The sequence below is a fragment of the Acanthochromis polyacanthus genome, chromosome 21 (genome assembly GCF_021347895.1).
Source record: "Acanthochromis polyacanthus isolate Apoly-LR-REF ecotype Palm Island chromosome 21, KAUST_Apoly_ChrSc, whole genome shotgun sequence".
NCBI classification, from domain to species: domain Eukaryota; kingdom Metazoa; phylum Chordata; class Actinopteri; family Pomacentridae; genus Acanthochromis; species Acanthochromis polyacanthus.
The window spans coordinates 20,634,275-20,653,558 of NC_067133.1; the positions used below are offsets into that span (position 1 = coordinate 20,634,275).

General features: G+C 45.7%; 1 protein-coding gene across 8 annotated transcripts in view; it reads left to right on the forward strand.

The window, feature by feature from the left end:
- Positions 1–19,284, forward strand: part of LOC110962848 (BAH and coiled-coil domain-containing protein 1) — a 70,593-nt gene that overhangs the window by 14,092 nt on the left and 37,217 nt on the right. For all 8 annotated transcript variants that reach the window (XM_022210908.2, XM_022210909.2, XM_022210905.2 and 5 more), the window contains exon 3: positions 16,401–16,583. In XM_022210908.2, coding sequence (XP_022066600.1) covers positions 16,401–16,583 — 183 coding nt within the window. The remainder of the gene's footprint in view (positions 1–16,400; positions 16,584–19,284) is intronic.

Consider the following 19,284-nt stretch of genomic DNA (forward strand, 5'->3'; position numbering starts at 1 on the left):
TTGTGTGCATTTACTGCTGTGTAAGTCATAATCATAGACTGGACTGTTTAGGTTTTTGGACATCAGCAGTGGACCATAGCTGCAATGGAGTCATAAACCGATTGTGTACATGCTGATTTGTTTGGTTGTTATAAAACATAATGGAAAGCTTATTTTGGTGAGTTTAGTAATGTAGAAGGCTGGCTAATTCGCGACAAAGCAGTGAGGGATGAGAAGAGAGGAATCATCTGTACACATGGAAACTGGACAGATCAATCAACCAAGCGCACAATGGCAGACTATGCAGCTGTGTGGGAAGGAGATGACGGTTGGTTGAACTGGAACATGTGATGTGATGCTGCTGCAGATGTCTGTTACTTTAGAGAAAGAATTTTATTTACGGAATGAGATCCACAAAGTATTAACTCTTTTTTTGTGTGTGTGAGTAAATGTGTGTATCCCCATTTGACAGATCTTCTTTCTGAAAGTGGAGCTGCTTTGAGGATCAATACTGACACACTGTCTGCACTAGTACACACACACTCACACAGCACACATACACACACTTTTACGCTCACTGTCTCATCTGTCAGTTGACAGAGTTTTCTCCAGCTCCATGGGTTCTCTTTCCAGCTAAACAGATGGCCAACATTCAGAATGAAAGCAGATCCTAAGTCCTTTTGGATTTCCATCAGTCCGCCAGTCTCTGAAACCGTCCTGCGCAGGGCTCAAGTTTCTCAGGCACTGGCTGAGCCTTCCTAGCTCTGCAACCCGGCCATGTAGCAGCCATGGTTTTTAGTCCCGCATTCATCAACGGTTCACATTAACTCACACAAACTCTGAAGCTATAAAGGGCTGATGACAGTTGTTCCCATTTCTCACTCTGTTGTCTCCGCACCAACTCAGCAGATATCTCCAAACACAGCAGGGTGCCACTGCACTCTGCTCTCGTACATCCTAAACTGATGTGTGGCACCCCACTGTGTGCATATAGGAAATTCTTTGAAGAGCACATTTCCCTCGGCTGTCCATCCCGCTCACCTGTAGTAACAGCTGCACCACCCCGCCCTCCTTCACTGTGTGTTTTTATGTGACAGAATGAGCAAGATATATTTCACCATGCTTGCTTGGGCCCTTTAGCTCTGAAGCTTGCACCGCTTCTAACTGTAAGTGATTTTATGAGACACGCTTCTGTGCCAGAAGGCCCGGCCGCTGTGCCACAACCAGACTGGTGGAGAGCAGCGAAGATGCCATTCCAGCACACACCATCTGGGAGACGGTGTGCAGAGAGGAAGGGGGGAAAAGTGTATAAGCACATATGTTTGCGTAGGTGTGTATGTGTGCATATAAAGGGAGAGGGGTGGTTAGTACTGGCTGTGAAAGGGGAAAAAAAAGTTTAGCTTCTTGAGGGAGGCCTCACACTGCCCCTGCCCACATCTCCTGATTTATGGGCTTGTGAAGGAAATCTCTCATTTGTCACTTTTCATCTCTTTTCTCCACGTCATCCTTTTTTCTTTCCTCTTTCACTCTCTCAGTGGAATTCAGTTTTCCTCCAAGTCTTCAACTGCTTCCAATGAACAGCAAGGAAGAGAGAAAAGGGGGAGAAAGGGAAAAGGATAGCAGCCAGGAGGGAGCTGGTTTCCTTTCACAAGCAGTTAAAACCATGTTGAACAAAAGCCTTGTCTTAGTGAATATGTTATAGTAAATATTCATAGGTGCTGACATGCCAGCGTACTGTATTTTGTTTGTGGTAAGGATGCGTGTCCTTAAACAGTGTATACTTTGTGCTTGTAAATAATTCAAAGCACTTGTTACGGTGCTGCCACTGCTGCACTGTGGTTTATTTCAACATTGTTGCTGAAAATAATAAAACAATTGGAATTACCACCTTATGGTCGTATGCCTCCACCAGCCAGTCATGTTGCAGTTTACATCCATGTTGGTTGAGGTTTGACCTGTGACTTTTTGGACTGAAAATCAATCATTCAATCAATTCATTGCTTTATCCTGTTAGGCATTTGTGTGACATTGTGTCATATTTAGCATTGTGAGGTAACAGTGACATTGACTTTATACTTTTGAGCATCAAAATCCAATCAGTTTATCCATCCATCCATCCTCTATACACCACTTTATCCTCATTAGGGTCGCGGGGGGTGCTGGAGCCTATCCCAGCTGACTCGGGCGAAGGCAGGGGACACCCAGGACAGGTCGCCAGTCTGTCACAGGGCTACATACACAGACGAACAATCACACTCGCATTCACACCTGCGGACAATTTAGAGTACTCAATTAACCTCAGCATGTTTTTGGACTGTGGGAGGAAGCCGGAGTACCCGGAGAAAACCCACGCATGCACAGGGAGAACATGCAAACTCCATGCAGAAAGATCCCAGGCCCACCCCGGGATCTTCTTGCTGCAAGGCGAAAGTGCTAACCACTACACCACTGAGCAGCCCCCAATCAGTTTATTCTCAAGTAAATGTTTTACAAAACTTTAGAAATCCTCCTTAGTTGTTTAAGAAATATTGCAGTCATGAGAATGGGGTGGATGGATTAGCAAACTGAAAATATAATCTGCCGGCCTCCAATATGGATCTCACAGAGGCAGAAAACTGGCTTGAATCTTCTGTAGTGCACAGGGTGGAGAACATTTCCAGCCGCAGGGACACATGTAACCAGGTTTGCTGCTAAAACCTGCTAGCAAGTATAGTACTGCATTACTGCACTGAGGTCACAGTCAGGTCAGCAGCAGTCTGGAACCTAGTGTGTGTGTGTGTGCGCTGTGTGTGTGTGTGTGTGTGTGTGTGTGTGTGTGTGTGTGTGTGTGTGTGTGTGTGTGTGTGTGTGTGTGTGTGTGTGTGTGTGTGTGTGTGTGTGTGTGTGTGTGCTGTGTGTGTGCATGTGTGTATGCCCTTGTTGAGTGTCTATGTGCCACTGTGCACCTTACTCATTCAGGTGCAAACTATAAATCTGCCTCACCTTTTCCTGGCCTGCTGAGGACACAGCAGGAGCAATTGGGGTTTCACCCTTCCTCAAAGCAAGAGAGGAGAGGGGGAGTCAGTGGGAGAGGGTAAAGGGTTAGAGGGGAAGAGAAGAATGGAAGAGAGATAAATGAGGGCGGGGACTTAATGAGAGCCCTGGCTCACATGATTATGGGACTGGCTGATAGAAATCAGGATCTTTCTCAAAGAAGTCAATTAACCCCCTCCCCCTACCCTAATTATGCATAGATTGCTCCACTGGTTCTTTACTGATAGGACTGCTCAGCACAGCTCAATATGCAGACTCATGCTGCCTGAGTCTATAAGGGGTGGTGTGTGTTGTGAGACGCATTTGTCAAGCTTCCCCTCCCGCCCCAGAATCCGTTGGCAGTCTGCTTTAAACTTAGGGTTTTTTCAAAGCCATTAGTTATCCCCTCTCTACTCATCTTTCTTCTCACCTGACAAATAGAAAGCTGCCAGTACCAGGCAGTGCCAGGAGAGGGCTCCACCCCAGGAGGCTTCTGGTCATTAGTGCATTAGAGGCTAGATGATGGCTGAACTCTGTGGTCAGAGTAAATAAGCAGTGTTGTAGAATGTCAACACGACCAAGCGGCTCCTTCACAGCACCCAGTGTTGACATAACTGCTCTCTTATCTGAGGAGCGCAAAGCCCAGCCCCACAATGGAACACTGTGCCAGAACAAATACAGTAAGAGATGGAAACCAACACACAAATCCATACCCACACACACATTGGCTGCAAGGGAATGTATTGCACGGCACTACAAGCTGGTGCTGCTGATGCAATATGGTACAAAACAATGCATAAATGACACTGCAGGCATGATGCGAGCGCAGGCTGTTCATGCTACCAGACTGCCTGGTGTTCATGTTAGCTCATGAAAATAATGGGGTGGTTAGAATCTCAGTAATGTGGGTGAAGGACCTGGAGTCCTCTCAACTAGGCAATGAATGAAGGCCAGTCGGTCATAACACAGTCATTGCCATCGAGCTGACATGAATGAGCAGTTTAAGCAGCAACTATCACTTGTGTGACAATGTGTTTGAAAATAGCAGAAAGAAAAGAAAATGAAAAAGGGGAGATAGGACACAGAAAGAATGATGTCAACGGTTTGCTTTTCAAACCTTTGTTTAAGTACCTGTGTCACATTTGCTATTTTTCTGTGTCAAAACATTTCAGTAGACCTTCTTCCCCTCATTGCCTCACATCAGCCTAATAACTCTTCCTTAGTCTGTTTCCCCCTCCCTCCCTCCCTCCCTCCCTCCCTCCCCTTTCTCTCCATTATGCCCTCAGCCAGATCCAGACTGAGCTTGGCTCACACTGGCGTTGCGATAACCTGCTGAAAGCTGTTGCTATCCTGTGGATATGCAGACTCCCGGCTGAGTTTTCTCTGCGCTACTTCTCCCATGTGTTCCCTCCATTTAACTCCTCAACTATGACTTCCTCGCATCCTTCCACAAGATTCACCAAATCATTCCACTGGTCAGACCCATCATAGAACTTCAGATTCTCTGGCCCAATGCATGGGTGCTGATATATTTGTCCAGCAGAGTTAAGAATATTTTAAAGAAAAATAGGAATATACATACTGTTCAGAGTCAGTTTAATAGCTACTCTGGGATGTGGATTTTTTATTTGACTCCTAAAACACTGCCAGTAGTGCTGCTGAGTACCACCAGTTGTAAAATATATTATTTAAATTTTCATTCTTCTATTAATGTGGTATTTTTTTCTTGGCTTTTCAGTGTGTGTGTGTTTTGAGGATGTGCTAAGGCAAACCAGGCGGGCAGCTGCAACACATCTGTTAATTTCGATCAGATGCTGCAAGCCTCTTGTAACCCCACAAGGTCTCCCATTTATGTATGCGACCTGCAGACAAATACAGAGTGAGAAGAGGATAACACGTGACCGTCCACCACGCCCACCTGTCCAGTGGACAAAATGGAGTCACGGCAAAGGTGATAGAAGACTGCAATAGAAGCTGTGCAGCCAACCAGCCAGACAGTCAGCAACGAGCAGTTGATCAAGATGATATCCCCCCCACCTTCTTTGGTATTTGACCTTGAATTTTGCGTTTTCTACTCCGAGCTGTTAAAGCCCGTCAAGATAACCAGCTAGAGGAGAGGCTTCATTATTGCTGTCCTGCTCTGTGATACACTTCATCTGCTCATGTTCAGGTGAAGATGACCTCTCCTCTGTACCGACTGCTGTAAATGCTCCTAATTTTACTCATCTCTGCTTGAGTGTGTTGCTGCAGATGTTGAGCAGGCCCCGGCAGCAACATTCCATGGATGACCAGTGTCAACGGTCAGGAGACATAACTCAATTTTAAAGGCCGGTTTGTCAGATGCATTCATAAATGAATTTACAGCACAGTTTAGCTGAACTGGGATGCATTTGAAAGTGTAGGCTAAGGTTAGGGTTAGGGTTCTTTCCTACTGCCACAGGAGGACAGATCGTGGCTATTTGTATGGGGTGGAACATTATCATTATGGGTAAGAGGCTTTGCCACAATAAAAATCAAAGAAATCTGCATGCGATTATACAGTGTCTTCTTTACAAGGTAATACTGTATAAGGTGTGGCCTTGGCTACCCGGTGCCTTGCTTCATCTTATCTGTAGGTTATCGAAATAAAAATGCTTGCATTTGTCTTGGCCAATCCTACAAGTATCAAACATTTCTCCTTTGTTCCCCTTGTGAACTAATGGCAAATTACATTCAGGACTGCAGAAAGACCTTGGGCTGGCTGGCTGGTGTGGCGGCTCTGGGCTCTGTTATCTGCTCTGTTCTGTCTCTGGGCCTCTGACAGGCTACATCAGACAGAGAGAAGCCAGAGCAGGGTGCTGCCTTCTGTTTCTCTCACACACATCACTCCAGGACTTTATCATATTACTAGCCAATCCAAGAGATTTCAGAGGACAGCAGCAATGTAGTGTCTTCAACCAAGTCCCTCATGTCTAGCACTGCTCTGCATGACCTAAAGGAGGCGCCGGGCCACAGATAGTCGAGGGAGGGAGAGAGTATGGGAGGACAAGGGAGAACAGGACATTCCGACAAGTCCTGGTTGCCAGTTGAATGTTGGGATGTTGATTTATGGGTGGTTCTGATGAAGGAAAGGTTGAACCTGTGACTCCTCATAAAACACGATGTTCATTACGCTCCCAGGCCTCAGGAAAACTAATGGACGAACAAGAGCGGAGAAACGGCTCGCAAATGAAGCAAGCGAGTAGGAGGGAAAGCGCTTTTTAAAAACCCAAAAAATGAAAAGAAAGTGTTTCCATTTTGAAGCATGCAGATGACACCAACTGAGGGAAGAGAGCGAGGTGATGAGGGAGGACAGAAATATGTAGCGGAGCAGCAGTGGGAAGGAGGGAGAGTGATGGAGGGATGATGGAGAGGGTGTGAGGACGGAAAGGGAAAACTGAGTAGGGGAATGAGTGATGGGGCTCAAAGGAGCAAAGGGAGAAGAGGGGATGAAAGTGAAAAAAAAGAGAAGACAGCAGGCAAAATCTGCCCCAATGAATGGAGCTGCTTGCAGATTTATGTGGTGTTGTGGGTATCATTATACATCAACCAAAGGAGATGGGGAGATTCAAGCAATGTGATGCCTATGGGGTTGCGTGTGTTTGTCTGTGTTTGCGTCTGTCTATGTATTGCGGTGCTCTTTAATTCTCCCTCCTCATGCTGCTCAAGTCTCCTCTAAAGCAAACTAACTTCTGAGTTTGACAGAACACACTTGCCTGTGGTGAGGTAACATCCACCCACAGCTCCACTCCACTTTTTCCGAAGCCTATCTACCTAGCACCACTGGTTAAGAGAAGAGAGGTTTTGGACCACCCAGGACTGGGTAGTCAAAGCACAGCTTTGATGTGGCACAAGCATATGTGCAGTTCATGGGTACAATGTCTGCTAAAACACACTTGCAAAACACAGTTTTACTGCCTCCTGTGCGGCATCATTACTCCTCGTCACTGGAGCAGTGGGATGCTCAAAAAGAGAATAGGCAGAGAGAGTTAGAGAGACGCAGCCACCTCCTGTGCCAAGCAGTGCCAAACTGAAATACTGGAGCCGTATGGTCACCCTGAGGGAGGGGAAACCTGCCCAGTCTAACCACATCTCAATTAACCAATTAAGTTCAAAAGTTAACAGGGGACTAATTAGAGAGAATAGTGCTGAGTATTTGTTTTAATCTGCCTTTTTTTTCCACTACCAGGCATATCTGTTTCAGTGACCTGACTGCCTGAGCTTTGGCTATGTTGGCTAAAACATGGCACGCAAGCTGCCATTAGTCACCCGTCTATCCCTAAGACCAGAGCACAAAACCAATGGATTTAGACAGATCAGTCATCAGCTGAAAAACAAACCAGATCCAGAGCATTCCATTCTGATGTTTCCAGAGAAAGAGGAGGACCGTGAAAATCCCGTTTTTGGATCTGGAGTTTCTTGAGACCTGTGAGAGAATATTCAAAAATGGAGGACAGTATTTAGTCATATCTAACATGGCTATTTCCTGTTTCGCCCCCTCATATTTGGTCCTGCAGATGTGTTTTAATGGATGCCAAATGGGAGGTTTAGTGCCTCGCCATTGGCCTCTTGGAATCTCTTTTTCACGCCATCATATTAAATGACTTGTGTTTAGGACTGGAGGCTACAGCGTGCTCCTCTCGTTGACAATATGCCTCGGGCAGAAAGTGTTTGTAACTTACCACTAAAAGTATAAATTTTATGCTAAAGAGGAGAAGAGGGGCTGCTGTATTGGCTGCTACTATCAATAAAAGATATGTGGGCTGTATGACACAATTGTTGTGGGGCTGCTCTGAGCCCCGGAGCCAAATGCAGTGTGTTTGGAATCGGGCTGACAGCTAGATAGAAAGAGAGAGAGAAGTGAGAAATCCCTCTTTGACTCTCCTGGGCTATCTCTGTGCACTGATCTTTTTCCCCTCTAATTTAAATTTATTTATTTAATACCTTGATTTGAAGGTTGTTACAATTTACGTTCCCGTGTTTGTGTTTCAGTGTGTGTGTGTAAATGAGGAAGGGGTCTAGAGAAGTCTTGGATGTCCGGATACAGTTTGAAGGTTGAAGGACTCCCCCGTTGTATGTGGTGCCCTAGAGGATTCCTCCCCCCTTCCTCTCTTCCTCCTCCTCCTCCCTTACACTCATCCCTTCCTCTGTGAGATCCACAATGCTGGGAAGAAATGTGTCATTAACAGGGGAGACCAAAATAATGTTTATGGGCTCAAGCAGCACTGAAATCATTTTCCATATCAGTGCAACTGCATGGGCCCTGTGGGGGAGTAAATCTGATTTTCTCCTCCCTGTGCCAATGGGAAACATCATGGGAAAGAAAACAGATTGGATTGTTAGAGAGATGGCCTGACGCAGCTGTGGGCGGCTCTTTTTTGTGTTTGGGTGCGTTGCTGTGTGTGTGTGTGTGTGTGCGTGCGTGCGTGCGTGCGTGCGTGCGTGTGTGTGTGTTATAAAGAGGAAGACAGAAACAATGAGAAAAAGGAAGAGAATGAGAGACAGCAAAATGTGTATGTTAGCATTGGAAATGTGGATGAGAGAATATGATGGATGAGCCTCACTATGGTAATCACAATTTCATGCCTCAAGAATATAGCGCTGGGATGCAACAAGCACCCTGAATTGCTTTAATGTAACAATAGGTAAATTAAGAAGCATAGTTGCCAAAGTTCAGACATATAACAAATGGACTTCCTTGAGGAGTGTGCGGTAAGTGGTACCTCGGACCCTTCAAGCTCTCCGCAACTTTTTTCTTTTTTCCCCCCACGAATTCCATAAGAAACACTTGCAATTTCTACATGTAACCAAGAGATGAAAAAGCATGAGATTTAGCTGTGGAGGGAAATTTAGTACAGTAAAACGCTGATGGAAATGACAATGCGGTGCTTGGAGACAAGACACTTCATAAGAAGAGTTCAATCCAAGGAAAACTGCTAGACTGGGGTAATACGCTCTTCCTGTTACATCATGAATATTGAAGTTCTCAGAGAGAAACGACAGAATGAAAGTGGAGCATAGTGATTTAGTATTGTGACATCGCTTTTCTTGTATGTGCTATTAAATCTGTGTTATGGGAATACGGAATGAGATTGCGCATTTTTGGGTGGGTGGGTGGAAGTGTGGGTGTAAAAGGAAGGTAATGGGCCTTGAGCTGATTTGTCCTGGCCTGGTGCTGCTGCTGTTTCAAATCTGTCCTCCCACCTTCTGCGTCCCAGTCTGGAATGTCCGCTTGTTCTCCAAAGATGAGGCCAGTGACTCAGCAAACACTTTCACATGTATCACAGCAAGAACACGTAAACACAAGACTAGCCCATTGTCCAACGAATAATGCAGCTCCAGCTGCTGTACGTCCAGTTTCCTTTCTAAGCTATTCGTAGGATTAAACCCCAGCGATGCACTTTACCCTTCGCCTCTTTGCCTTTACCCCAGCTTTTACCTCTTCCGTAGCTATCAAGCGCACTGCTTAACCCCTTAGTTAGCTGTTATTTTGACAGTCAGAGGTCTTATTGTCTCTTAGACAACACATTCCCTGGCCTGCTGCCCTGCAAATAGCTGCAAAGGTGCTGTATGTCCTCTTTATTTACTGGGCCCATAAAACGCCTCTCCAGCAGGAACTCTTCCAGACGTCGCTATCTCTTCCTGTCGGCCACCCAACCCCACGCCCCACCCTCCAACCCACCTCCGCACTGCCACTGGCACAGAAGTGACGTGACTGGGGGTGAAGCTTCTATTTATGAATGATTAATTGTAGTAAAACTGAGAAGCGACAAGCTGGTCAGGTAGCTGGACACGTGACGACTTCTCTGTCTCGTCAGGCAAGCTGATGTTTTTGCCGACTCCTGTACAAACAATGAAAGAGGACGAAGGGATTTGTGTATATTCTTTGACATCTTTCCCCAACCAGCACAAAATATTCCTCAAGGACATTTTCTGCAGTTTTTCTCCGTAGCATCGTGGCCCTTGTGGGTCCATTGTTGTTTTTAGGCTCCCTGCCAAACTACAAGCCAGTTGCGCTAATTTGTTTAGGATTAGATTCTCTTATCCCTATCATGTCATATTGTATATTGTATAAACAGCTTGGATGAAGCGGCTGTGGTGCTTCAACTGACCAAGCCAATTTTATTTGCATATTACTTCTGTAAAACAAAAAAACCCCAAAAAAATCCCTTTTACCCTGTCATCGCTTCAATAGTGAACAAGTGGCTGACCACGAAGCCACTCTGCAAACACAGGCTGTCAACTTCAGTGAGACGACCACCATACGGACACACAATCACACACACCCAGAGGCTCGCATATGCTTGGCAGCTCACACACACACTCCCACACGCTCTCCACTGCTCTTTCACTTTGGAAGTTTCTCACAGTTCCTCACACTCTTATCTACACTTCTACTCCAAGCTCTCACCCCCGTTGCCCCTCCTCTGGATGTTATCCTGTATTAAGAGAGCCTTTCTCACTCTCTTCCTCCATCCATTTATCCGACTGCGTCTCCTGCTCCCTTTCCACTTCTCCCGCCCCCGCACTGACCACATCCACTAAACTCACTCCACAGGCACGCAGTGTGGAGAGTGTCGGAGGCGTGCGCTGCTGGCACTTTCCCCCACCCCTGCACTGGGCCCAGCTCCAGGACTGGACCGCCTGCTTGCACTCTGTCTCCCTCTCTCTCTCTCTCCCTCTGCCTTTCGTTCACTTCAGTAAACTTCTGATCAGACCAGCCTCTTACTGTGCTTGCCCACTCCCTCAGTCCCAACACCCAGCCACCCTTCAACCCAGAGAGAGAAATCTGGGTGGGAGTTGGTGAAACAGGGGGCAAGTTCCAAAAAAAACAACAACAAAAAAACTCTTGCTACAGTTGTTTCCGAAGTGAGGAGGAATTTGGCTACCAGTTGCGCTAATGTTTTCAAGATGCCTTTGACTGTTTGAAGGAAATCCCCCCACTTTAGTAGCCATTTCAAATTCCTTTTGTGTTTTATTGTGAGGAAGTAGATGCTGGGTTAGTCAGCGGCCCTCCAGGGTAGCGTGTGCAGTCTGTCTGGGGCTGCTGGTGTGTACAGTTGCCCAAACCCAGTCCAGTTTCTCCATGTTATTGGAGGGTCAAATACTTAGCTGTGTGTTTATGGGTGAATATGTGTGTGGAAAGTCTGGCCGGCTTCTCCTTGGGCGTCTGAATTCCTGGGCACAACATGGAACTGCATCGGTAGGAAAGTCTGATGAGAAAGACACCAAAGTGGGAGTAAAATTCTCTTCCCAACAGACACCCTGCTCAATATGTTCTTACTTGGTAAGTCAATATTCAAATGTCTCTTTCTTTATTGTTTCTTGCCCTCAGTTTCTAGCCACTGCTTTTAGAGAGGTTTCCTTCCTTTTATTAGTAAAGTACTGAGGAGCCAAATCCTTTAAATTCACAGCTAAGCACAAAAAATTGTAATGAGTTGAATGAAAAGATCCTGTCTGGAGTTACCAACTGAACAACACGTGTTCTTGTCTCTTGTTTTGCTGTGTCAGAGAGTTAAAACAGTTCCAGCAACAGGTACTGCAACTAACTGCGGGATCTTAAGCAGCTCTTGGAATAAGAAAATACTTTCTCTTTGATCACCTACCTGATATTGATTTTGCTCATTTGAGGCAGGGATAGGAGCGTGTGTTTTAGCACAGGACATGACAGAAGGATACCATGTGAGCTATAATTATTCAAGGTGTGTTGAAGAGGCTGCCTGCCACATGGCACCGATTGCTTACTGTGCAACCTCAACTGCCTTGTGCTCACCGACTCTCTATGCGATAGGAGGTTTTATAGTCTGGTGGAGTATGTTTTGATTCCCTGGCATTTCTTCCTCGTCTGGCCTCTTCTCTCTCTCTGGCGCTTGCTAATCACTGAGCTGTGGAGAGCAGGTTGATGCAGTCACACCTGCAATTTTCTCTCTGTCTCTCCTCTCCTCTTGTCACCATCACTCTCACCTCTCATTGTCTGTCTGGTGTCCTTGTCTAGACGACACGTCCATCCGTCCCTTCAGGCTGCCGTCTGCGAATAAGACGGAGAGCTGAAGACTACCGTGGCTCATTTTTCAAGAGCAGACAGGGAAATATGATGCATGGTGGAATAATTGTTCATTCTCTTAAAGGCATAGTTGTGAGTGTGAGTGTGTGTGTGTGTGCGCGCGTGTGCGCACGTGTGTGTGTGCGCCACTCACATCTACACGAATGGGTGTGTGATTCTTCAGGAGGAAATTTTGATCTGATTCCCAGCATTCAAAAGAACAACATGTTGTGGGTGGGTGGTTGTTGTCTTCTCAGCTCCCCCCCTCCACCCATCATGGCTTGGCCCACATTTAGATGAATCCCTTTACTTCCCATTATTGTATTATTCCTTCTTAGGACACCAAACTACCACTCACCCATGAGGTATAATAATGGATAGGGGGTGCTAACGGAGCAGATTAGTGACCAAACTGGACAAAGATGATGCCATCTCCCTCCTGGCAGCTTAACAACAGAAACCAGATTAAATTTTGTAGAAAGGTGTGTGTCTGATTGCAAACGTGGCTTAGGTGGGGTTTCAATATAGTTGAAGCGGCCTGTTGTTGTTGCTGAGCAGCACGCTGACCAACTGCATCTGCCCACTGCTGTTGTAATGGCTAGTATTCAGCCTCCTTGCCTCGAGCGCTGTTTCTCTTTCGTTCCCATGACAACTGGGCCTTCATTCTCCCTGCTCCGCCTCCCTGCCTGCTGCTCACTCCGTGCTGTCCTCGGGGGCCTCTGCCTGGGCCCACATTGCTATGTGTGCATGCATGTGTGTTTTTGTTGTCGTGCACAAACTGGTCTCCTTCACCCTACACACCCACGCTGGAGCGAAACAGTAGCACTAGTTAACACCTCCACCTCCAGAGGTGCTGCGATATTTGTGTTTGTTTCTGTGCTTGCCCATTTAAACCTATTGGAACATAACTGTGCGAGTGAGGGTGTCAGGGTGGGATGTTTAGATGTCAGGGAGGGAGGTAGGGTTCCCCCATCCCTGTGTTCCCCTCTCCTTTAATTCCCTAATAGGATTAATCTCCATCGCTGTCAAGGATCGGCGCCGATTAGGATGCACATGACCCGATTTTCTTAAGAGCCCATACAAGTGCACTGCTGGCACCACTTAAGAAATGGAGAAATAAATAAACATGGTTTTTAAAAAACACACGGGCAGAGAAAACATAACTTTTACAAGGAACTGGCGTAGCGGTGGCAGGCTCCCTGGATTCATGTCACCATTTAATAAGCTGCTAAATAAACAGTTACAGTGAGTCCAGCACTGGTGCTGTCATGCCTCGGACCTTCACTCCACTTGTTCTGCACTGCTTTGGTTGGCACCCAAAATGAAACTGCTCTGACACCAAGGAAAACCAGGCCACTTTTATAACCTGTGCACTTTCTCACCAACACCTCTGATTCATTAGGATTTAAAAGGGTTCAGGGAGGGCGTCATATTAACAAAGTGTGAGCGGAACTCATTAGAATGCTTGAGAAAACTGCAAGAGAAAGAGAGATTTACACAGCATCATGCACAGCATATTTTTCAGCAGGAGGCAAACAGGAGAAATAACATTGAGGGAGGGGTCATTTACTGTGACCGACAGGCTGTGGAGTCAGCAAACTGTCAATGTGACAGAGGTGAAGGCCACTGCATTGCTATGCTGCACCTACTGCTGTTCAGGTTGGGCCAGTGGTCAGTCCCTCTCCTACTACAGATGTTTTGGTCAAACTGGTCCACAGAGAGATCTAATCAGGTTGCATTGTGGGAAATGCTTCATGCGTGATTTGATCCAAGATCCTTCTAAGGTTTTCATTCAATCCCCTTCTCCCTTAACACCAGCTTAAACTTCAAAGATCTCCTTGCCTGACATCTAAACATCCCCTTTTTATGTACTGTCCTTCTCCTTCCCTTGTCTTTCTGGCAGAGACTCTCTCCTCTCTTGGTGTGTTAAGAAGGGCTTCGCGGCCTCTCTCTGTCACTCTCTACGTCTCTCTCACCCTTTCTCTCTTTCTGAGGCAAGGCTGTTAATAATGCAGGAGGATTAGCTGATTTATGTGAGCCGGAGGCACTGAGGAAAGCTGGGGTTCCTAGGGGCGACAGGCAGAAAGAGGGGGGAAGAGGAGGGGAGACGACGAGTGTGCAGTGTGGAGGGCGGTCGCATACGGGAGCCCTAGGTGTCTGGATGATGGTGGTTGGATGTGTGCCTGGTGAGCATGCTGGCCATAATCCACTCCTCCAACTGCCCCAGACCCTGCCTGCACTCCACAGAGCTGTGCCAGGAGTGCTCCACAGGGAAAAAGGTGATAGTTGGTGGCAGTGTTGAGGAAAGGAGGGGAATGGAGGCTGAAAAGTAGAATAGAGCGGAAGCATGAATACTGTTCTATCCCACCAACCTACTTCGCAATGTCAAAGTACAATTTTGCTATGGCAGCCACTCCTACTTGGCTGCTGAAGTCTTCCTTATCATTTCTGCCTGCTTTTTCCTGCAAATGTATGTATTCTGCTTATACTTTATATTTTGTCGCGAGAGCAGCATGTGGGGAAAAAAAAAACTCATAGCAGATAATCCATAAAACAATAATAACACAAATGATGAACAGCAAGAACAGCAGTGGAAACGTTAATTATAGCACACTTTCTTTTTTATATTTTATCCTGTGGTAAAGCTTCCACAAGTCTCTGAAAAGCTGAATTTTGAGAGTACACACACACACACACACACACACACACACACAGATACACACACACATACAGGGTTTTAAGGTAGTTTTTCGAGGTAGAGCTTGGTAAGGTTGGGGATCGTGGGGGATTTCCACCTGTCTGGGGCTATGGTCCAAACTGTGACAAAGGTGCTGCAGTATGTGTGTGAAAATGTGTGTCCATACCCATTTCTACATGTATCTGTGTGTGCACCTGCATGCTCCTGTGCTCTGGCCTATGAGCCATAGGCTATTCGGCGCAGGAGCAAGAGGCAGACTGATGGGTTTATCCCTGCTGCCTGCCCAGAGGATGTGCTCACTCACTGCCTGGCTGATTAAGACTTCCACACAATTGTTCTCACACTCCCAGAAAAGGATCGATTCATGTTTGGACTGATTCATGTTTAAAGAAAATCAAATCGCATGGCATTTCTTGTTAGATCTGCTCGTCATGAGAGGCTGATAATGAATTTTTATCGTGTCGCTCTCCCCTATGTTTTCACAGCTAGCTCGGTGTGCACACTATGTGACACACAAATGTGTGTGTGTGTGTCTGTGCAAGTATGTGCATGTGTGCTCTCATCCAGGCAACTTCATACATATGCATGAAACTTCACGGTGGTGTGACTTAGGGGAAATGAATGTGCAAAGAGCTGGGCACCCGGGCCCCTCACTCAAGTGCACTGGCGGGCGCGTAATGGGAATGCAATTTAAGCAGTGGTTAATCAGTGTGTTTTCTCCAGCTTGCCCAGCAATGCATAATAGACAATCAGCCCCCAGTCACACGGGCGTTGCTACAAATGGTCAATTACTCATCATAGTCTTGTTAAACACACAGTTCAGCCAGCCAGGGACAGATTGCTCTGCTGCTGCCATCATTATGGTAAAGAACAAAGCAAAGCAATGCTATGTGTCAGAAGGAAACATGAAGAGAGGGAGGGAGAGAAGAGACAATGAGGATTTGGAAGAGGCCTGCGCATGGTGTATTTCTGCTCATCAAAATGGGACAGAGGAGGGAAAGGGAAGAGAGGAAACGGCTATTGTAACAAAACAGTGGAACGAAGGAAAAGGAGTAAAACACCAAATGGAAGTGGAAAAAGAAAGAATAGTACAGTCATGCAGAGAAAAAGCAAGAAAAAGAGACAGAGAGGAGGTGAAATGGAGCAAAGCAATAAAAGAGATTGAGGGCATGAAAGTGAGAGATGGAGAGCACAAGATAATGGAGGGAGGGAGAGAAATTGAGAAAGGGACACTGGGGAGCAGGAGCAAAAGTGTGTGAGAGCGAGAGGGAGAGAGCCTGAGAAAGTGTGTACTCAGCTGTGAGATGAGACCTCTGTCTGCCCATGGGGAGAGGCGGCGTGAGGAGAGAGAAGACAAGGGGAGAGGACTCTGCTGACAGTGAGGGGGAGGAGTGTCTCACACTCTTTCTCTCACACACACATATACACTCTCACTCATTCACCCTCTCCCTGGGGGCTGTGATCAAATCTGCCTTGCTTAATGATTCCACATAAAGTGCCAGTGGGTTTCTCACCCTTACATCTTACACTAAGATCTTATGCATTTCTTAAAATTTTTATTTTTGGTCACAGTCATGGTCACAGTGTACATGCACCCCTCTAATTCTAACCATGTTTTCTCTCCTTACCTTTATCCCTGTGGGAATGCAGGCAGTGGATTGATGGGCAATTCCTCCGCCTCCTTCATGGGGACCTTTCTGGCCAGTAGTCTGGGTTCCCCCCCTTCCCACCCGTCTCACCCCTCCCGGCCGCCTTCCTCGCCCTCTTCACCCTCCTTCCGAGGCGGACCCCACTCCAGCGCCTCACAAATCTGGTTCCCCCATTCACATGAAGGTACCTCAAATCACAACACAAACACACACACCCCTTTCAGTACCCTTACCTGACCATGCCATCTGGATGAGACGATATTCATGTCTCTGCAGTATTGGGGACAGAGCTTTGCAGGGTGTATTGTTGCTCTGATATTGTATTTTTGTTTTGGTCGTGTTAGGTTTCCAGCCAAGGCACAGTTTGTAATCGTCTAGCAAGAACTGCGCTCCCACCCTTTTATTTGTGCACCAAAATAGGCCCAACCCCAGCATGTTTAGGATGAAGGACTGTGGCATGGCTTCTGGACGCGGATACAGGGTCAAAAGTTCAGCCAAGGAATCTTGCGGTATTCAATAAATGTCAGCAGGAATGTCACTCAGGGCTCTCTGAAGCAGCACATGTGAATGTGCCAGTAAAAAGTTGCAGTGATTGCAGAGCCTTCAGCTGGTGTCTCCATCACAGCTTAATAGGGTGGTTCCCACCCAATACTCAGCATTACAAAAATCCAACCACACACGCGCGCACACACGCACTGTCAGGGAAATATAAACACACACACATCGAGTTCAACACTTCACATTACTGCTTAGATATAGTCAGGAAGTCATACAAGGATAAAGTAGAGAGATTAATCTGGTTGGGTATTTTGGGAATTCACAAGCCCAGGATGACAGATAAATGTAAGACCTATCCATCCACTGATGCAAGGTCTACTTTCCTGTGACTTCACTTCTGTCACTTTTTCATTTACATGTTCATGATCTTTTGCTAGTTACATGGGGTGATGGCCACCCAATGTCATCTAGTAAACTACAGTCTTTGAAGCTGAGGGGCTATTGTTATTTCAGCCCTCTTGTATTTTATTTATCTATTCATTTTCTAAGAATAGCCCAGCTGTTAGACCATTGGGGGGATGCCAGTGGGGAGTGTTTATTTGTGGTCACTGATCACCCCAGTTGTGTGATATGCGGCCAGGGCTGATTAGGTGCATTGCAGCTGAGATGCTGTCTGTTTGTGGAGTGTGTTGAGCCACTGGATGCCTCCCAGCAGCTTCCTCCGCTCCTCCACCCCACCTCGCTCTCATGTCCTGGCCACCAGCAGCTGAGTCAGTGGACAGCTGCTACGGTGGTGAGGATAGGTGAAACTCTATCATTCTGCAAATAAACACGAGGGAAGGAAGAATAGATCTGAATGAGATATCAGCTCCAGCATCAGCTGTCAGAAATATTTCCCCTCCCAAGCTCATTTTGCAAGCCCCACTGTTTCTTTTACCTCATACTTTCAAGGTTTCATTGTCAAACACTTTCTTCTTGTGGAAAAGTAAAATAATATTAAGAGTGATGATGATAATGCCAAGCCTAATAAAAGTAATGGAGGTGATTATGACTGGGATTATTACTCAGTTGGCAATGGAGGCCATTATCTCTATTGCAGTTTAATTGCATATAACGCGCTAAGAGCATGATTGAATCCAGACTGTTCATCAACCACATTCAGCTGTTCCCTCCTCAAGATAATTGCATATTGTCTTTTTCCTGTTTTGCATAAAAAGCAAGTCATCAAAATGAGCGGCACAATTACCCAGACTCTCGCCTCCTCTCTCCGGGTGTCAGCAGAACCCCACCAGCAGCAGAGCAGGCACTGACTTGCTAGTGTGTCGGTGCATTAGTGTGTCACTTGTAACCTCAAAGATATGCTCTGCATTTTTTTTCTCTGAGTGTTTTTAAAGTGGCTGCTTACATGCAAATCCAAGCAGAGCAGATCAAATTTGTATTCAGAAATTATTTTCTGATTCTTATGTTGCTGGCATATACCTGTTATTGTGCAGAATGTCTTTGTGTCTGCTATTCCTCTGACACATTTTCTGCAGATTAAAGATCTAAAATTTCTCATGTATCGAACAAGAGATAAAGATCATCTCGGTAGTCACTTGCTAACGCTTCACTTACTTGGTATAAACACTTGCAGGAATGTGGGTAGATGTAGTAAGACAAAATCATATGCACATATAAGCTTTTAATTTGACCTTTATTGGGTAAAAACACATTCTTATTTTCTACACAATAATAATCAGAGGAATTTTAAATAAGATTTTATTGGAGGTGAACTAAAGCCAAATAAAATGCTATAATCATAAAGCGTTTTAGGATGCCAAGTCTACACTACAATCTCTGAATGTTGTATTTTCATAACAAACAATTTTTTAGAAATGTTTAATCTTCATTCCAGCAAAGCACATCGTAATCAAAAGATGCACATGACAGATATTGTTTTTAATTCCAGTAAGTGCAGAAGTGCATGAGAAAATAGCATTTTTTTAAAGCCATGTTTTTCCTGGATATGAAATAGAATCTGGATTTGAACCAAAATCTAATCACAAGATGCTTTGCCTGACATCCCACTAAATTATTTCAGAACTAAAAAAAAAAAAAAAAAAGGGGTGAAAATATAACCTCCTTGATGGAAATAATAGCAATAGGCAAACAGTGGTTAGGCGCTGGTTTGCTTTACTTGTGATGTTGAATTACTACATCAAAAATTTGTGACTGATGTTGATTGACATTCATAAATGCCCCCTAATGGCCACCCCCAAAGCTGCTGCTGCACAGAGACCCTAAATCAATTCACTATTTTGTGCTCATACAATTATTTTTAAGCAGAAACTAAAAAAAAACAAAAAAAAAACAAAAAACCAAAGCATTGCAACACCTGTACTGTCTGA